We start from the raw sequence: 16,306 nt of genomic DNA, 5'->3' as shown, positions 1-16,306 counted from the left end.
ACAGACACACCTGATGAGTATTGAGTAGTCTCCATCTTGAGAGTGAGAAGGAGGAAGAGGGTATCAAACAAATAGAAAACATGTGAATCTGATCACATGGGTCTTGCCATACCCTTTCAGTTATTACAGTTATGGAGTTTTGTTTGCATTTATCACTCTCTCTCTCTCTATTTCTTTTGTCCCCTTTTCTAACCATTCTAATATACACTATATATAACATGCATGCATACAAACATACGTATCTCTATAAAATGTGTTTTGTCCAAAAATAACAAATATTGTGAACCAAGTGTTTTTCTCTTTTTATTTTTGATTTCCTCAGATTTATATAAGCCGACGTCATTTATTAAATGAGACATTAGGTAAAAACTATATTATCTTTCTTTTTCTTGTTAATCAAAATTATCTTATCTTATCAATATGGTGATTGGTGACTATGATGGTCCTTTTCTGGATTTCTATATTCATTATTTGAGATCTTCAAATATTTCTCTTAGTATATATGGAATTATATTATATTCGTCTAATTTAAATATCGATCGATGTTCCATATCCAAAGAAATATCAATGTACTGTATTTAGGTGATCAGATGAAATGTTTTTTCAGTATTTAAAAGTATACTAATTTAAAAAAAACAATTATCTTTTTGATTACTAAATAAGTTTACTATGGAAATCTATAACATTTCACAAATTGTTAATGATCATTCTAAAATGTCTAAGCGAAAAAAGTAGAGCCGCTCCAACATTAACGAACTTATAACGATGACCGGCCACCACCAATTTAGTTAGATTGTATCACCGTTCACCAATTTTTATGATCACGCTTAGTGTAAATTTTTGAGTGTTTAATTAGCCTTTTAAGTATTAACTATAAATGACGTAGAATATGATTTCGACGGCTAACTAATTTGCTGCGACTCAATAATATGTTTGGTCAAACAAGCCATTAAGTAATCTGCACATAGATAATGCTAATTTTGGAATAATTTCATGTTACCCATTTGATATATTCGAAGCATAAAATCAGTAGAGGAAAATATATATATTGACATATTGTGTTATACTAGTGCATGAAATCAGGTTGCTACTAATGAGCTAAACTGAGAATAGTAACATGGGCTTTGGCTCTCTTAATTAACAAGATTTATTTAATCGAGACTAGAAAGATTCAAGATACCTGATTAATAGAAGCTGACTATGGCAGAATCTCATTTGATTATTGTCAGAAAATAATGGCCATATATAACTAATAATTTAGAAATTCCATTTTACCAATAATTGATCCTTTTGCAACTAGTATAATATTACACTACTTTGGATGAAAAAAATGTAGTTTAATTTGTATGTTTTATCTTCCTCTTTTTTTTTTTTTTGATAAGTAATAATTGTAGCTAGGGTTTGTTATTGTTGTCTTGGCTTAACGTTTATATGATATAATCGTTCATTTCAAACGCTAGAATATATGTAAACATATGCATATTCCCACCACTTGATTTGACCATATATGTGTGTCTCAGTGACTGAGTATTTGTATTTGGTGATCATAAATGGCAATACTCGAATTATTGACTGCATATATAATTACATTTATATTCAAATAAAAAACGAAATAGTAATAGCTTTTAGCAGATAGTTATCTTTTTGTAACTAGCTAAGTTGAAGTTATTTTAATCTGCATGGATTCAATTTGCTATTGTATTGGTTTTCTTAAAAAGGTGGTCTAGAAATGGTATATTAATTGTAATTAGTTTATAGATAATTTATAGAACGCATAATTATCACAAGCTTTACTATAAAGTATAAACGACTTTATAATAAGTATGCGATATATAGTTCTATTAAATCTAGGTTGCATAGTTGGTAGCTTTGATTACTCCACGGTAGTGGCTTAACACCATGTGGGAAATTATTTTTGTTTTATTACTCCAAAAAAAATAAGAAAGAATAGAACTACAACGTACTCATCGATAAGATAACTAATCTCGTTATTCCATGAGCCATGAATTTTCATAATTATCGACTAAATAAATCTACAGTTCATCTATGAAACTAAGACTATAATCAAGGCCTTGGCACGTCATATGCATGCATCTATACACATTAAGTTTCCTTATATTAAACTTAAATAAGGCAGAGGCTATCTAGATTTTGGTGAGAAACATCTTTGCCCGAGTCAAGTCCACTACACATATATGCATGATCACTCTCTCTCTCGATCGAGGTTTCCTGAATATATCTTGTTTTCGTAAATCATCATGATGATTAGTTTCTTACACAACACGATTCCATATTCTCGATGTGAATACTTTATACTATAGTAACTATAGAAGAAGGTGCGGACCCACATAGAAAAAGGTGGGGGCAGTTGCACCCACCAACCTATTAAAAACTAAAAATTTTGTATTAAAATTAAAATTATAAGTGTTAAAATGGTTAAAGTGCCCCCATGTAGTGTTTGAGGTCATGGGTTCAAACCTTATTTGCTACTTTTTGCCCCCAATTAATTTTTTTTTTGAGTTCGCCCCTGCTATAGTTTACTCAGATAACATAATATTTAAAAGTACTTTTTTTTTGTGTATTAGAAAAATCGATATCTTAAAACACTGTTGTGTTCTTGCTTTGGTCAAATTATCAATGTAATTTACTAATTAATGTGAGTGTTGGTTATTTCTACGGGGACAAAACAATTTTATCACTAGATATGCGTGATAAAAAAAGATGCATGTTTTCACACACACATACTCAAATGCATAGAGACTGTTTAAAAACACAAAGGCGCTAATCATTAGAATTTACAAGGAAAACAATAATAGCAAGAGGAATTATTGTATAGAATTATTGAACCAATATGCACTGACATTTCTCATCTCTGCAATAAAAGAGGAATTGACTGATTTCAACAACAACAACATGGAAACATAAAAAAGAGGAATTGACCAAAAACTAATATAAACATGAAGACCCAAAATTTTATACAAGTCCAGCACATGAATATATCTTACATTTCCCTTTCAGCCTCATGCGTATCTAACCCTAGATTTGGTTTGTGCATTGATCGATGTAGATATTCTTAAAACATTCCAAATTTATATAAGATTAACAACTGTTTATCTTATCATCACACAGAGAAATACATTACGTTACTATATACTTGTGTGTGTTTTAAACATTAATATGATAGTTTAACCCCCAAAAAAAAGGATTTATTAGTGTATGTTGTTCTTGTTCCGACGTAGCTATAGCACTTTGCGTCTAATGACCGGGTTTAAAACCATCGGGTTTCAGGTTTAGTTGGAAAGGTCGTTTTCAATGAAGAAACAATAGAATAAGCCGAACGAATGGACCCTTTTTTATGATCTTGTCTCTTTTTCTAGAATGTCTGCTCTCTTTTTCTCAAAGACCGGATTTGATCATTTCTCATATAACAAATTTACAAATCATGCCTAGTGAAATCTTTTATTAAATGGAAATGTTGGTATAGTACTAATAATTCACCGAATAGAACAACTGATAAAATATGATTGTCCGCTCTCTTGAAAATCGTTTTCACTTCAACAAATTAAACACTGAGATAGGTTTTATTGTTTTCGTCGAGTAATGTTGGTGGACTTAGTTCGAATTTCTGACGCTAGCTAGCTTTTACCTTTTGTTTTTGCCATGGAGTCAATTATAAGGTCTAAAATCTTGATTGTTCTATAAATTATCCTCTAATAACACATAATATGCGAACTTGCATCCGGATGGTGATACAACGATGTTTCTAAGACAAATCGTTAGGATACATGTTTTGTTAGAAAATTTAACACAAACCATCAGGGCACAACGATGGTTTAACACAAGTCATTAGCCACGATGTGATATATTTTAGGCAAACACTATTCTATAAGTGTCAATTTCATTCTTATAATCCGGTATATACATATATACATTAAATAGATTAATTAATTAGAAGCCGCTGCAAGCCAATCATTTGAACAACATTTAGACGTAAAATTAAATAAGTAGATATAATCAATAAATAATTTCCCAAAAACAACATTCCAAATTGCTCAAAGCTCTTTCTCTATTTAAACGTTTTCTCCTCATTCCAAAAGGCACAAACCAAATCACCCATCTATCATCATTACATCTTTTTCTTGCCCTAAAAGTAAGTATAAATAACACTATAAAGCTCCGAGTAAGATGTGTAGTAACAATAACACAACTTGTGTCAACATCTCAAGTCTAATTCAGCCTGAGGACGTTTTCTCTCGTCGTTGTATCTGGGTGAACGGTCCGGTCATCGTCGGTGCTGGCCCATCAGGCCTAGCTGTCGCCGCCGACCTGAAACGCCAAGAAGTTCCGTTTATAATCCTCGAGCGAGCTAACTGCATAGCCTCTCTGTGGCAAAACAGAACCTATGATCGTCTCAAGCTTCATCTCCCCAAGCAATTCTGTCAATTACCAAATTTGCCCTTCCCGGAGGATTTCCCCGAGTATCCAACGAAGTACCAGTTTATCGAGTACCTTGAGTCCTACGCAACCCACTTTGATATCCGCCCTAAGTTCAATGAGACTGTCCAGTCAGCTAAATATGACAAGAGGTTTGGGCTGTGGCGAGTCCAGACTCTGTTGAGAAGCGAGCTGCTCGGTTACTGTGAGTTCGAGTATATTTGCAGGTGGCTCGTGGTGGCGACGGGAGAGAATGCTGAGAAAGTGGTGCCGGAGTTTGAGGGTTTAGAACACTTTGGTGGTGATGTTCTTCATGCTGGTGATTATAAATCCGGCGAGAGGTACCGTGGAAAACGAGTTCTGGTAGTCGGATGTGGAAATTCCGGCATGGAAGTCTCTCTCGACCTATCCAACCACGATGCAACCCCATCAATGGTCGTTCGTAGCTCTGTAAGTAAAATAAATTAAAGTAAAACTATAGCCACAAAGTTACGAAAAACAGAACACTGATTCTTGGTAGTTCCTCTGTTCTAAACCAGAGCATCTGATAGTTATACTCTGTTTTTCCTTGTTTGTTTTTATCTGATCGATCAGGTTCATGTATTACCGAGAGAGATTCTTGGGAAGTCGACGTTCGAGTTAGGCGTAACAATGATGAAATGGATGCCGGTTTGGCTCGTGGACAAGACTCTGCTCGTTCTCACAAGGTTACTTCTGGGGAACACTGATAAGTACGGGCTTAAGAGGCCTGAAATTGGACCCTTAGAGCTGAAGAACACCGCAGGTAAAACTCCCGTTCTAGACATCGGAGCCTTTCCGAAAATCAAATCAGGAAAAATAAAAATCGTAGCGGGAATAGCTAAGTTTGGTCCTGGAAAGGTCGAACTCGTGGATGGTCGAGTCCTAGAGATTGATTCCGTTGTTCTTGCAACTGGTTATAGAAGCAATGTGCCTACATGGCTTAAGGTACAGACAGAAACATTTATCTTAGATCAAATCATTACAACAATCGAATACCCGTTACTGACAGTTGATAAATACTAACATGCGATTTGGTCGTTGGTTTATTGTTGTGCAGGACAACGACTTGGCAGAGATTGGGATAGAGAAGAACCCGTTTCCAAAAGGGTGGAAAGGGGAGGCTGGATTGTATGCAGTTGGGTTCACGAGAAGAGGGCTCTCAGGTGCTTCGCTTGATGCTTTGAGTGTGGCTCATGATATTGCTAATTGCTGGAAAGAAGAAACTAAGCAACAGATCAAAACTGTTGCTGCTCGTCACCGTCGTTGTATTTCACACTTTTGATTTTATTTTATTTTTTACTATTTACATATAAGAAGAACATATATACGAGAAAAGGGGGAAAAGAGAGGATTGGCTAGTGTTTTGTGATGTGAAAATCCAGAGATAAGCCCACTCCAGAATAGAAAATAAATGTGAAATGTATTTGCGTTTCCTTTGTTGTAAAGGAGGTTGTGGCTTTCCATGTATTTAACGTTCTTTTATTACATTTCAGCTTATCTTTTATTGGTAAAAATGTGTTTGATTAGTTGTGCTTATATTTGCACTTTTGCAGACATATGAACATAGAGCTGATCTAGAAGTTTAAACTTGATTTAAACAAAATTTATGAACAAGATGTGTCTGAAACTGATTTCTTCATCGACAGAAATATGTGAACGAGGTAAAAAACAGAAAATGTTACTCAGTACCACCAATACATGAACTGTGTACGTATCATTTCTCTTATTATACGATGGTAAAAGCGAGATAACAAACATTAAGGTTCCAAAATAAAAATGCTTAGACAACATTCATTCATTCATCATCATCAAAAGGAGCCATTGATATTACCAGACATCAGGACGAAGCTCTCCAGTAGCTGGAGGCATCCAACGACCCGAGTTATACACGTTTTCACCGACTTTCCATCCAGGAACATCCTTCATCACATCAGCTTCATACGCTAGATACTTCTTCCACTCAGACACAAACCTAGTTACAATCAATCAACACATGGGGACTCAATGTTGGAGCATTGTCTAATTTCATAGCTGAATATTAATGCCTATCCGAAAACAAAAATATAACTTTTTAAAGCTCTTCCCTACCTTTCATCTTCTTCTGCCTGAAGAATCGGTAGAATTGCTCTACGGGCAGCATATTTTTCTTCCTTCAACGCCCTGGTCATCACAGCAATCTCAATTAGAACTTTGGTGTAGATACATTTTGCTTATTTTGACACTTTTGAACATCATTATGCAATTGAGATTCTAACCATAGAAGACTATTAGAGGATGTACAAACCAAGATAAGAAAGACAACAATCTCATGTCTAAACCCAGTTGTAGACTAAGCTAATCATGGCTATTAACTCATAATCTAACCACCTAAACAACCAAGATCCAAGTAACTTGTTTCATCTAACAATTAGATTGGTTTCTTCACCACAGCTCAAGCAATCGTTAAATAAGCTATAAATTGGGTTAAATTAGCACCATTTCAGACTAACTACACAAATTTAAAAGCATCTGAGGTTACTTGTAACTAGAAAACGGACTAGATTCAATCCCAAACTACTCAACATTTCACAACCCATAGAGAGAAACAAAAGTGAAATGTGAGTCGAGCTGTTTACACATCTGATTACCTGCGAATCTTGTTGCCCTGGCCGACTTGGTACATCCCCCAAGCAAAAGCACCGGAAAAGGTAAGGAAAATAGCCATGGCGCTCGGTCCCGTGTTGGAGATCCGGCGAGCATATCGGACCGGCGCGAACCCACCCGGTGGTGGACCATCCTGAAGCAATGGCATATCCTTCACACTCGCCATTCCTGGCTTCTTCCTTATCATCGCCTCCGTCATCTTCAACCTCGATCGAGCACTGATTTGATCCCCAAATCGATCTTCGATTTGTTAATCGAACTGTTCTAGGGATTCTGAAGAAGACAATCAGAAATGAGTACTGCGGAAAAAAAAAACTTTTTTTTGGGTGACTTTTTTAAAATGTTGTAATAACGAACTGGGCTTTTTACAAGGCCCTTATTACAAACGGGCCGGGTCAAAACTCAAACCGGATCCAAATCGGAGGCTAAAACTCGACCAAGCAATGAGCTTGGAGAAAACGTAAAACCCTAAACCCTACTGTGTCTAGAATCTTCGACGATCTACTACATTTCTCCTCTTCCCCGAGTGAGAATTTCTCAAGTTAGCTTCTTTAGTTCGATCTGCTCTGAAGCAATTGTGATCTTCTCGGTAGAGTAAGAATCTAATCACCATGTATCGGCTGGTCACCAACGTTGCTTCAAAAGCTAGGTAGATCTATTCGGCTTTATGGGTTTTTAATTGTATATTGCGATTTGGATGCTGCTTTTTCTTATGACTTTTGGTTTTGATTGGTTCCTCGGAGATCAGATTGGTAAAGATGTAATTGAGCTTTTTAGTTCTGATTTTTCTGAATTTTGATCGATATGTTAGTAGAAATCGGATTGAATTGAACCTTTCTCTGCGCACGGAGACTGTAGCATCTTCATTTTTCTGTGTATTTCTGAAAGTTGCTTTTCGTTTATTGACGGGATTTATCTTTCTTTGTTTGTACAGGATTGCTAGAAACTGTACAAGCCAGGTTCATATTCTTCATTTTGTATTTGGTTATACTGTTTGGAGTCCTTTGTGGTATGTATTGATGTGCATTATTTAAATTGTTAGATTGGAAGCAGGCTCAATTCTACTAGGAATTATGCAGCGAAAGACATTAGATTCGGTGTTGAAGCTCGTGCTTTAATGCTTAAGGGTGTCGAGGATCTTGCCGATGCTGTTAAAGTCACTATGGGACCCAAGGTAATCAAATTATGTTTCTGATAGTTTATGTTCAAGGACTTATATTGTAAGTGAATCTATATATAAATGGAGACTGTGACGCCCTATTGACAAGTATCAACAACTTGCTGTTTTGTTACCCCAGTCCCTGATACAACATTCTAAAGCAATTTTCTAAATTTCCTTAGGGTCGTAATGTCATCATTGAACAAAGCTGGGGTGCACCAAAGGTGACAAAGGATGGTGTGACTGTTGCCAAGAGCATTGAGTTCCAGGACAGAGTTAAGAACGTTGGTGCCAGTCTTGTCAAACAGGTTGCAAACGCCACAAATGACGTAGCTGGTGATGGTAAGTGTTCCCTTTCATTGTATTAATGAATACGTTTTTTCTTTTTTTTTTTTTGTAATTGGAATGTTAGTCTCCTATCGATTCATACTAATCGTGTTAATTGAATGTGACAAAAAAATATGGTATGGTTTACAGGAACCACATGTGCTACAGTCCTTACTCGGGCTATCTTCACAGAAGGTTGTAAATCAGTTGCCGCTGGAATGAATGCGATGGACCTAAGACGTGGTATCAAACTGGCAGTTGATACTGTTGTGACAAACTTGCAGAGTCGAGCACGCATGATTAGCACTTCTGAAGAAATCGCCCAAGTGGGAACAATATCAGCTAATGGAGATAGAGAAATTGGTGAACTGATTGCAAAGGCCATGGAAACTGTCGGCAAAGAGGGAGTGATCACAATTCAAGTGAGTTTAATTTGATCCATATGTGTTAAGTTATTTTGATTATTTTGCTTTATTCCTTAACTTATGTTATCATCTCTTGATTCAGGATGGCAAGACCTTGTTTAATGAACTAGAAGTTGTTGAGGGTATGAAGATTGACAGGGGATACATTTCCCCTTACTTCATAACAAACCCGAAAACCCAAAAATGTGTAAGGCTTCCCACCTTGTTGGTTTAAAAATTTAAGGAACTTCTCATTTGTCATGTTCTGCATGGATATTGTTTGCAGGAACTAGAAGATCCTCTCATTCTTATCCACGAGAAGAAAATTTCCAATATAGGCGCTATGGTGAAAGTCTTAGAACTGGCCCTCAAGGTACAAACAGTTTGGCAATTTCTTGATTGGCAATAATGTCTGATATTCATCAATACTTTGTATCTAAAGATCGAAATTTATTTCCTTTGTTATTTTTCAGAAGCAAAGGCCGCTACTGATTGTTGCTGAGGATGTGGAGAGTGATGCTCTTGCCACCCTAATTCTGAACAAACTTCGTGCTGGAATCAAGGTTTTTCTTTTCAGCCTTCTGTTGTATGCCTTTGTTTTGCAATGTCTTATTAGAATTTAGTTTTATTTAATTCATGTGAATGGTATTGCGTTATAGGTATGTGCGGTGAAGGCCCCTGGTTTTGGGGAGAACCGGAAGGCCAATTTACATGATCTAGCTGCCCTCACTGGAGCCCAGGCATGCCCATGTTTCTTTTTTTATTATCTGCCAAGACAAGCACACCTACACGAATTGCATGATCTATAATGTCTCGTTGGTGATTCCACTTTGTAGGTAATAACAGAGGAGTTAGGTATGAATCTCGACAACATTGACCTCAGTATGTTGGGAAACTGCAAGAAGGTTCGTTTGGTCCAATTCCTTCTGCTTTCTTTCTTCTCCCTGTACCTTCTGGTACTTATATAACTTGGTTTTCGTTTGTTAACAGATAACTGTGTCCAAAGATGATACTGTTGTTCTCGATGGGGCTGGTGACAAGATAGCAATTGGGGAACGATGTGAGCAGGTTAGTGTACCTTTTTTTCATCATGTATAGGTTCAATGTTAATACCTTTACCCATTTTTCCAACTGATAAGAATGTGTATTTTGTTTTAATGTTTTTAATAAATCACACAGATACGATCCATGGTTGAAGCCAGCACATCTGATTATGACAAGGAGAAGTTGCAAGAAAGGTTGGCTAAGCTTTCGGGTGGTGTTGCTGTACTAAAGGTAGTGTACACCTCTTGTAAACATCAAAATAAGAGGCTATTTATGCATTATTAGTTTATGCCTAACGTCGAGATTACTCACATGGGTTTTTAGATTGGAGGTGCGAGTGAGGCAGAAGTTAGCGAGAAGAAAGATAGAGTAACTGATGCTCTAAATGCAACTAAAGCAGCTGTAGAAGAGGGTATTGTTCCAGGTAAAAAAAACATCTTAAATCTCTAAAACAAAGTTTGGTCAAGTCCTGAAAAAAATAAAATTGCCTGAGAATTACATGTACGTTGTGTTGCAGGTGGTGGTGTTGCTCTTTTGTATGCTTCGAAAGAACTTGGGAATCTTTCCACAGCTAACTTTGATCAGAAAATTGGTGTTCAAATCATTCAAAACGCTCTCAAGGTGTTTCTCTTATCATATTGTTCATCCTCAGCTAGCATAGACAGCTTCTAGGTTCTTACACACAAAATCTGTCTTTGATGTAGACACCTGTTTACACGATTGCTTCCAATGCTGGAGTCGAGGGTGCAGTTATCGTAGGCAAGCTTTTGGAGCAAGATAATCCCGACCTCGGTTATGACGCTGCCAAAGGTTACACTCTTAAATACATTAGAGGATTCACTTTCTATATATTGGTCCACCTTATTATTTCCCCCCTATTTTCTGAAATCTGAACTAGCTTCTTCTCTCATTTTACTTTCAGGAGAATATGTTGACATGGTAAAGTCAGGTATTATTGATCCTTTGAAAGTGATCAGAACCGCATTGGTTGATGCTGCAAGGTAGACAATTTGAAAATTTGTCTGCAAGTTTTATAGTTTATTGCAATGAATTTGCTAATTTTGTTTTTCGTTCGTTATTGTATTGGTTAGTGTCTCCTCTTTGTTAACTACAACGGAAGCAGTTGTGACTGAGATTCCAACGAAGGAGAAGGACGCGTCTCCAGGTATGGGTGGCGGCATGGGTGGTATGGGCGGTATGGGAGGAGGAATGGGTTTCTGAGAAGAACTGTAAACCCTAAATAGGTTTCTTTGGAATCTGTTGTGAGATGCTACGGTTGTTTTATCCACAAGGCACTGATGGATTCTTTAAATCATATGATTGGTAGAGACTAGAGAGAGAACCTTGAGACTTTTCCATGATTTCACAATTGATTTATAAAAAATGTTGAAGAAAGGATTTGTTTTGCTTGGTCCATGCATGAAGCCTTTTTTGTTAACCCTTTCTAGAATTATTCTTCAGACTAGAGAGTCTAGTGAAAAAAACCCAAGTGTTTTGCTGGCCTCTGCTGCTGTTGCTCTTGTGGCTCTTGTATTTACATTCTTACATGGATTTCATCAGTATTTAGATCACTTGCCGAGCATATTAACTCGTAACCATTCTCTTTTGTAGAAGTTTCGTGAATCTTTAAGATCTAAGAAAATCAAAAGGCATAATTCGAAAGGAGATGCCTTGAAGATGGAGAAGGCATAATAATCACTAATTAATGCTTATGCCTTGCACACCAAGTGGCTTATGATAAATCTATACATTAATTTAAAACCTGTTTCTTCTTCATTCGTGCATCCTTTTCTTCTCTTTCTTTCTAGCTTCCACTTCATTTGTGCATGTTTTCTTCTCTCTCTATTAATTTTACTTGTTCAAATTCTGCTTTCTCTCCACCTATGAGTGAAGCATCACCTTCTTGTTCTCCAATGCTTCCCTGTCTTTACATGTCATATGTGAAGAAGCAAAGTGTGTTCAACATCTTTTGGTACTAAAAGCTCATAAATTAAAAGATTAATTTTATGTTTACCCGAAAAAGAAAGCAAACCTAGCTACTTTAACACGTAAGGTCCAAACATCGCGTGGTGAATTAAGATTATGATTTGGGTTTCCAAAATAAAAGGAAAAAGTCAAGATTACGAACCAAACTCTATTTGTCTTGGCGTCTTTGTCCTTATCATTTCCATAAACTGCCCTACACTTATAGCATTAAACCAGAATCAAGGAAACCGTAATTGTAATTAATTAAAATAATTTTCGGATTGATTACACTACAGCTAGATGGATTTTACGTACTTTAAGAGTAGTAAAAAAAGATATCCACTAAACTAGATGAGAAACCAAATGAAACTTAAGAGTTACGAATGTTCTTTAAACTTCTAGTTCATGTCACACTAGTCAATTTGTTTTGGTAGCTAGTAAAAGAGAGAGAGAGAGCGAATGAAGAAAGAAATTGGAGGTTGATAATGAAATTAGCTTAACGAGAAAACTATATATATATCATATCATATCTGGTGTAGGCAAGAAAATTTAAGGTCTCGTGTTGATTACTACACACTTCCAAAACTTCTAGTTAAACCACAAGTAGGCTTACTTTTAAGAAAGTTCCACGTCGTTAATTATTCGTTTGTTTTAATTATCCACGAACAAACACACACGTACGTGGACGTGGCTGTCCATTGTAAACATTTCCTCGTGCTCGGGGAATGTTTCTTCTTTATTTTATTCTTGAGATTCACAACGTTCGAAGTTCTTAATTATTAAATCAGCATGTTTCATGTGAGTATGTGACTAAAAATCATTAAAACATAGTAAAACCCAACACTCAAGCGGAAACTCAACAACATGTGTCTCTCAATATTATAATATTCATAATTTTTATCTAGATTTTGGAATAAATAAAAGGAAATAATAGGTCAAAAGCAAATGAAGGTAGAGTAGCTAGAGGTCATCAAATCGAACGGCTATAAACAGAAGTGCACAGGTCAGTTTAATGAAATGGGTTACACAGAATCAGACACCAAAGAATGTAATTTAATAATTTTTAAATGTGGAGTTTTGAACCGCTGCTCCTTCTTTATATATACTCTCTGCGTGATTATCGTGTCAGAGAGAACACTCAACTCACACTTCATCTCCCAAAGCTTCTTCTTCTTCTTCTTCTCATTCTCTATCTTAAGTCTCTAACTTTTACATACCAAAATTCCAACCATAGCCAAATTACAAAACAAAACAAAAAGGTCAGATTTTTAAAACCGGTAATTTTTATTTTTTATTTTTATTTTTATTACTGATGATTCTCTCTGCTTTGAGTTCTTCTTTTGACATGTAAATTTCTGTCTTTAGATCCTTGAGAATTTTTGTTAGTCGCTAGTCGGAATTGTCTTGTGTTAGAGTTAGAGAGATATCATTGGCATATTTTTCTGAATAATAATGTCAAATTTTTTTTTTTTGAAGATGATAATAATGTTCTTGACCACACTTAAAAAAAAAAAGAAAAAAGCAGCATTGCCTAAATGGGAGAAAAAAAGTTGAATTCTTTCAGATTGTTTTATTTATTTTTGGTCAAAGGATTGTTCTTATCTTTTAGTTGCCTTTTTGACATGAATACTTTCTTAAAATTCAATGTTATATAAAAATTTCATTTAGAGTTTGTTCTTTTTCATCAAGTCAAATCTAATCACACATACTGTTCAGAGAAAAAATATGAATTGATTTAGACAAGAGATCTTTAGCCTCTAGTTCCATTTCAGTTTCTTGTAGGTTTTTGGCAATGAATGGATCAGCTGAAGCTTCTACACGGACTAGATCATTGCAGGTCAGTCCTGGTGATTTAGAGGCTGCTCATCTAGATGAACTCACAAGGGAAATAGAACAGAGGAGTCTCTATTACTACCAAGAGAAAAACAAGTCCTTGAGAGCTCGTTATGTCTACGGAACCATCTTCTTGATTATAAACTTATGCGCTTGGTTTATCCGTGACTACGCACAAAAGGCTCTGGCCTTGCTTCCATGTAAAAATTCATATATATATCTTTTGAGATAAATATCTAATGTTTGAATTTAAAGATACTTCATATTTGAAATCATCAATGCAGATGTCAGTAGTTGCGGACCTCAAGGAAGTTACTGTTTCCATACACTTGGAGTACTCCGCGTGAGTCTAGGATGTTTCGTATCCTGAAAAAATGAAATGTTTTGCTGATAGATTCATAATGTTAAGTACTTGGTATGCTATATAGGTTTTGTTTATCCTTAGCAATGAAGATGTTTTTCCTTATTATGTTCCTCACAACATGGAACACAATGCAACTCCATCAAGCTCAAAACAGTTGGCACTCGGATTATTGGATCTTCAAGTTCGTCTTGCTGGTTTTAGTCATGGTAGCTACTTTCTTTATACCTCAGCTTTACATCCAAATTTACGGTATGTTCATGTCTCTCACTATAGCTCAGTAATCTTTTCCATTTTATCTAATCAGTATGGATCATGACAATGATGTTTTCCTTACAGGGGAAATCGCGCGTGTTGGTGCAGGGTAAAATCACCTTTCAAGCTGCTCTCTCATAAATGATGGAGAAACAAATGATTTGACACTCATAACATTTCTATGGTTTCAGGATATTTCTTGGTCTTCAGCTTGTAAGTGTCATCGAATTCATTACATGGTGGAATAACTATTGGATACCTCATGACCAAAGAAAGCAAAGGTAAACAAGGATCAGTCATTACAAAAGCGTTTTCTCTGTGTGGATATATCACCTGTTGGTTAATACTGTCTTTTCTGCAGCTGCTCTTTTGGATTGGTCATGTCAACAGTATTCTACATTGGTTCTGTTTGCGGGATTGCAGTGATGTATTACTTTTATGTAACTTCTACTGCTTGTGTCCTCAATATGTTCTTCATCTCATGCACTGTTGTTATTCTAACTGTTATGATGGTTATGTCCTTGCATTCAAAGGTACATTTCATGGATTTTGCTTTGATGATAACACAATGATTGAACTCTTATTCAAATTCTGATGCTTTGCATTAAAGGTGAAGAATAGAGGACTTTTGTCTTCCGGGATTATGGCTTCCTACATTGTCTTCCTATGTTGGTCTGCTGTTAGAAGGTAAAGAAAAGAAAAACAAAATCTGACTTTTGTTTGGTTAGTTCTTCAAAGCACTACTAAAGTACAAGTTCTGTATCAGCGAACCTTCACATACAAAATGCAACGCGCATACTCAAAACAGTCATACTGATTGGATTACAATACTGGTAAGAGCTCAAAGCCTCTTCTTGAATACTTGCTTACTTATAATTAATCTACTTTTTTTTCATCTTTTTTTTTTTTCTCTATGTTCAGAGTTTCCTTATAGCTATAGGCGCCATTGTGATGGCAACATTTTCAACTGGAATCGACTCAGAATCCTTCAAGGTAAGTTTACAGTCAATCTCAGCTTAAAAATCAATATTTTTCTGCATTAGCCAATAAATCTCTATTACACAGTTCGAGTTCCGTAGAGATGAAGGTAAAGAAGAAGAAGATATACCATACAGCTATGGATTCTTTCACCTTGTGTTCTCCTTAGGAGCAATGTACTTTGCTATGTTGTTTATCAGCTGGAACCTTTCAGATTCAGCTCGGAAGTAAGGAAAAAATCCCATCTGCATATATTCCCTTGTGAAACAACAATATAAGATTGTGTCTACATATGTACCACACAGATGGAGCATTGATGTTGGGTGGACAAGCACATGGGTGAAGATAGTGAACGAGTGGTTTGCCGCAGCCATTTACTGTAAGTTAAAAGTTTAGTTGTTTTCCGTTCTTGATCTAACAGATGCCAGTTAAGCATAAAGTAAAAAAAACACTTTACAATGAAATCTCTTATACCAGTTAAGCATGTTAATGCCCTTTTTCTGTTTATTGATTTTGGGGTTCAATGGATTTGAGTACAGTGTGGAAGTTGATTGCTCCTATTGTGAGACAGCCAAGAGTTCATGAACAACCTCAGCCAACAGCACAAGAAGTGGACAGATAGATAGATGAAGTGGAAATGATCTGACATTATCGCTAGAAGTTTTGAAGTTAATACAACATCATTGAGAGGTCATTCTTTATAAAGTCGTTCTTGTCAAGTTCATTCATTTTTTTACCTTAATGTGATTTCACTATAAACATAATCCAATGTATAAACCTTTGATGAAAGTCAGATCAAAAGAAAAGATTCTTGAGTTCTTAAACTAGATTAGATTCTTTGATTCTTGAAACTGTGCTTATGTAAGCAACCATCTGGAAACT

The 16,306-nt window shown here is 35.9% G+C and overlaps 4 protein-coding genes across 5 annotated transcripts; 3 read left to right on the top strand and 1 right to left on the bottom strand.

Annotated features, from left to right (window-relative positions):
• Window positions 1-4,185: 4,185 nt before the first annotated feature.
• Window positions 4,186-5,737, top strand: LOC17890020 (probable indole-3-pyruvate monooxygenase YUCCA7). Its single transcript, XM_006295644.1, has 3 exons — window positions 4,186-4,884; window positions 5,029-5,400; window positions 5,513-5,737. The coding sequence occupies exons 1-3, from the start codon at window positions 4,186-4,188 to the stop codon at window positions 5,735-5,737; spliced, it is 1,296 nt and encodes a 431-aa protein (XP_006295706.1).
• A 336-nt stretch (window positions 5,738-6,073) lies between these two features.
• On the bottom strand, window positions 6,074-7,414 carry LOC17889611 (NADH dehydrogenase [ubiquinone] 1 alpha subcomplex subunit 13-B). Its single transcript, XM_006295130.2, has 3 exons — window positions 7,083-7,414; window positions 6,544-6,615; window positions 6,074-6,427 (listed from the first exon to the last, which is right to left on the bottom strand). The coding sequence occupies exons 1-3, from the start codon at window positions 7,295-7,297 to the stop codon at window positions 6,283-6,285; spliced, it is 432 nt and encodes a 143-aa protein (XP_006295192.1). The 5' UTR covers window positions 7,298-7,414; the 3' UTR covers window positions 6,074-6,282.
• Window positions 7,415-7,566: 152 nt separating this feature from the next.
• LOC17888953 (chaperonin CPN60-like 1, mitochondrial) lies at window positions 7,567-11,448 on the top strand. The gene is made up of 17 exons (XM_006293832.2): window positions 7,567-7,747; window positions 8,033-8,057; window positions 8,141-8,272; window positions 8,440-8,599; window positions 8,735-9,006; window positions 9,092-9,196; window positions 9,275-9,361; window positions 9,462-9,551; window positions 9,648-9,728; window positions 9,825-9,893; window positions 9,979-10,056; window positions 10,168-10,263; window positions 10,357-10,456; window positions 10,550-10,653; window positions 10,737-10,842; window positions 10,955-11,033; window positions 11,124-11,448. Exons 1-17 carry the CDS (start codon window positions 7,710-7,712, stop codon window positions 11,251-11,253), a joined length of 1,752 nt encoding a protein of 583 aa, XP_006293894.1. The 5' UTR covers window positions 7,567-7,709; the 3' UTR covers window positions 11,254-11,448.
• Window positions 11,449-13,142: 1,694 nt separating this feature from the next.
• Window positions 13,143-16,251, top strand: LOC17890287 (probable serine incorporator). 2 transcript variants are annotated; one of them, XM_023784317.1, is made up of 13 exons: window positions 13,143-13,256; window positions 13,770-14,030; window positions 14,122-14,173; window positions 14,259-14,443; window positions 14,531-14,555; window positions 14,638-14,727; window positions 14,808-14,979; window positions 15,057-15,133; window positions 15,213-15,279; window positions 15,368-15,439; window positions 15,512-15,651; window positions 15,730-15,803; window positions 15,964-16,251. In XM_023784317.1, exons 2-13 carry the CDS (start codon window positions 13,790-13,792, stop codon window positions 16,044-16,046), a joined length of 1,278 nt encoding a protein of 425 aa, XP_023640085.1. In that variant the 5' UTR covers window positions 13,143-13,256; window positions 13,770-13,789; the 3' UTR covers window positions 16,047-16,251. The 2 variants fall into 2 exon arrangements, with proteins under 2 accessions (XP_023640085.1, XP_023640084.1); XM_023784316.1 differs by having other exon boundaries at window positions 14,115-14,191; window positions 14,284-14,443.
• The last annotated feature ends 55 nt before the right edge of the window (window positions 16,252-16,306 follow it).

This window comes from Capsella rubella, unplaced genomic scaffold, assembly GCF_000375325.1.
Source record: "Capsella rubella cultivar Monte Gargano unplaced genomic scaffold, Caprub1_0 scaffold_4, whole genome shotgun sequence".
NCBI lineage: Eukaryota > Viridiplantae > Streptophyta > Magnoliopsida > Brassicales > Brassicaceae > Capsella > Capsella rubella.
The sequence above is the reverse complement of the archived record's forward strand: the minus strand, read 5'-3'. Positions and strand labels throughout refer to the sequence as shown.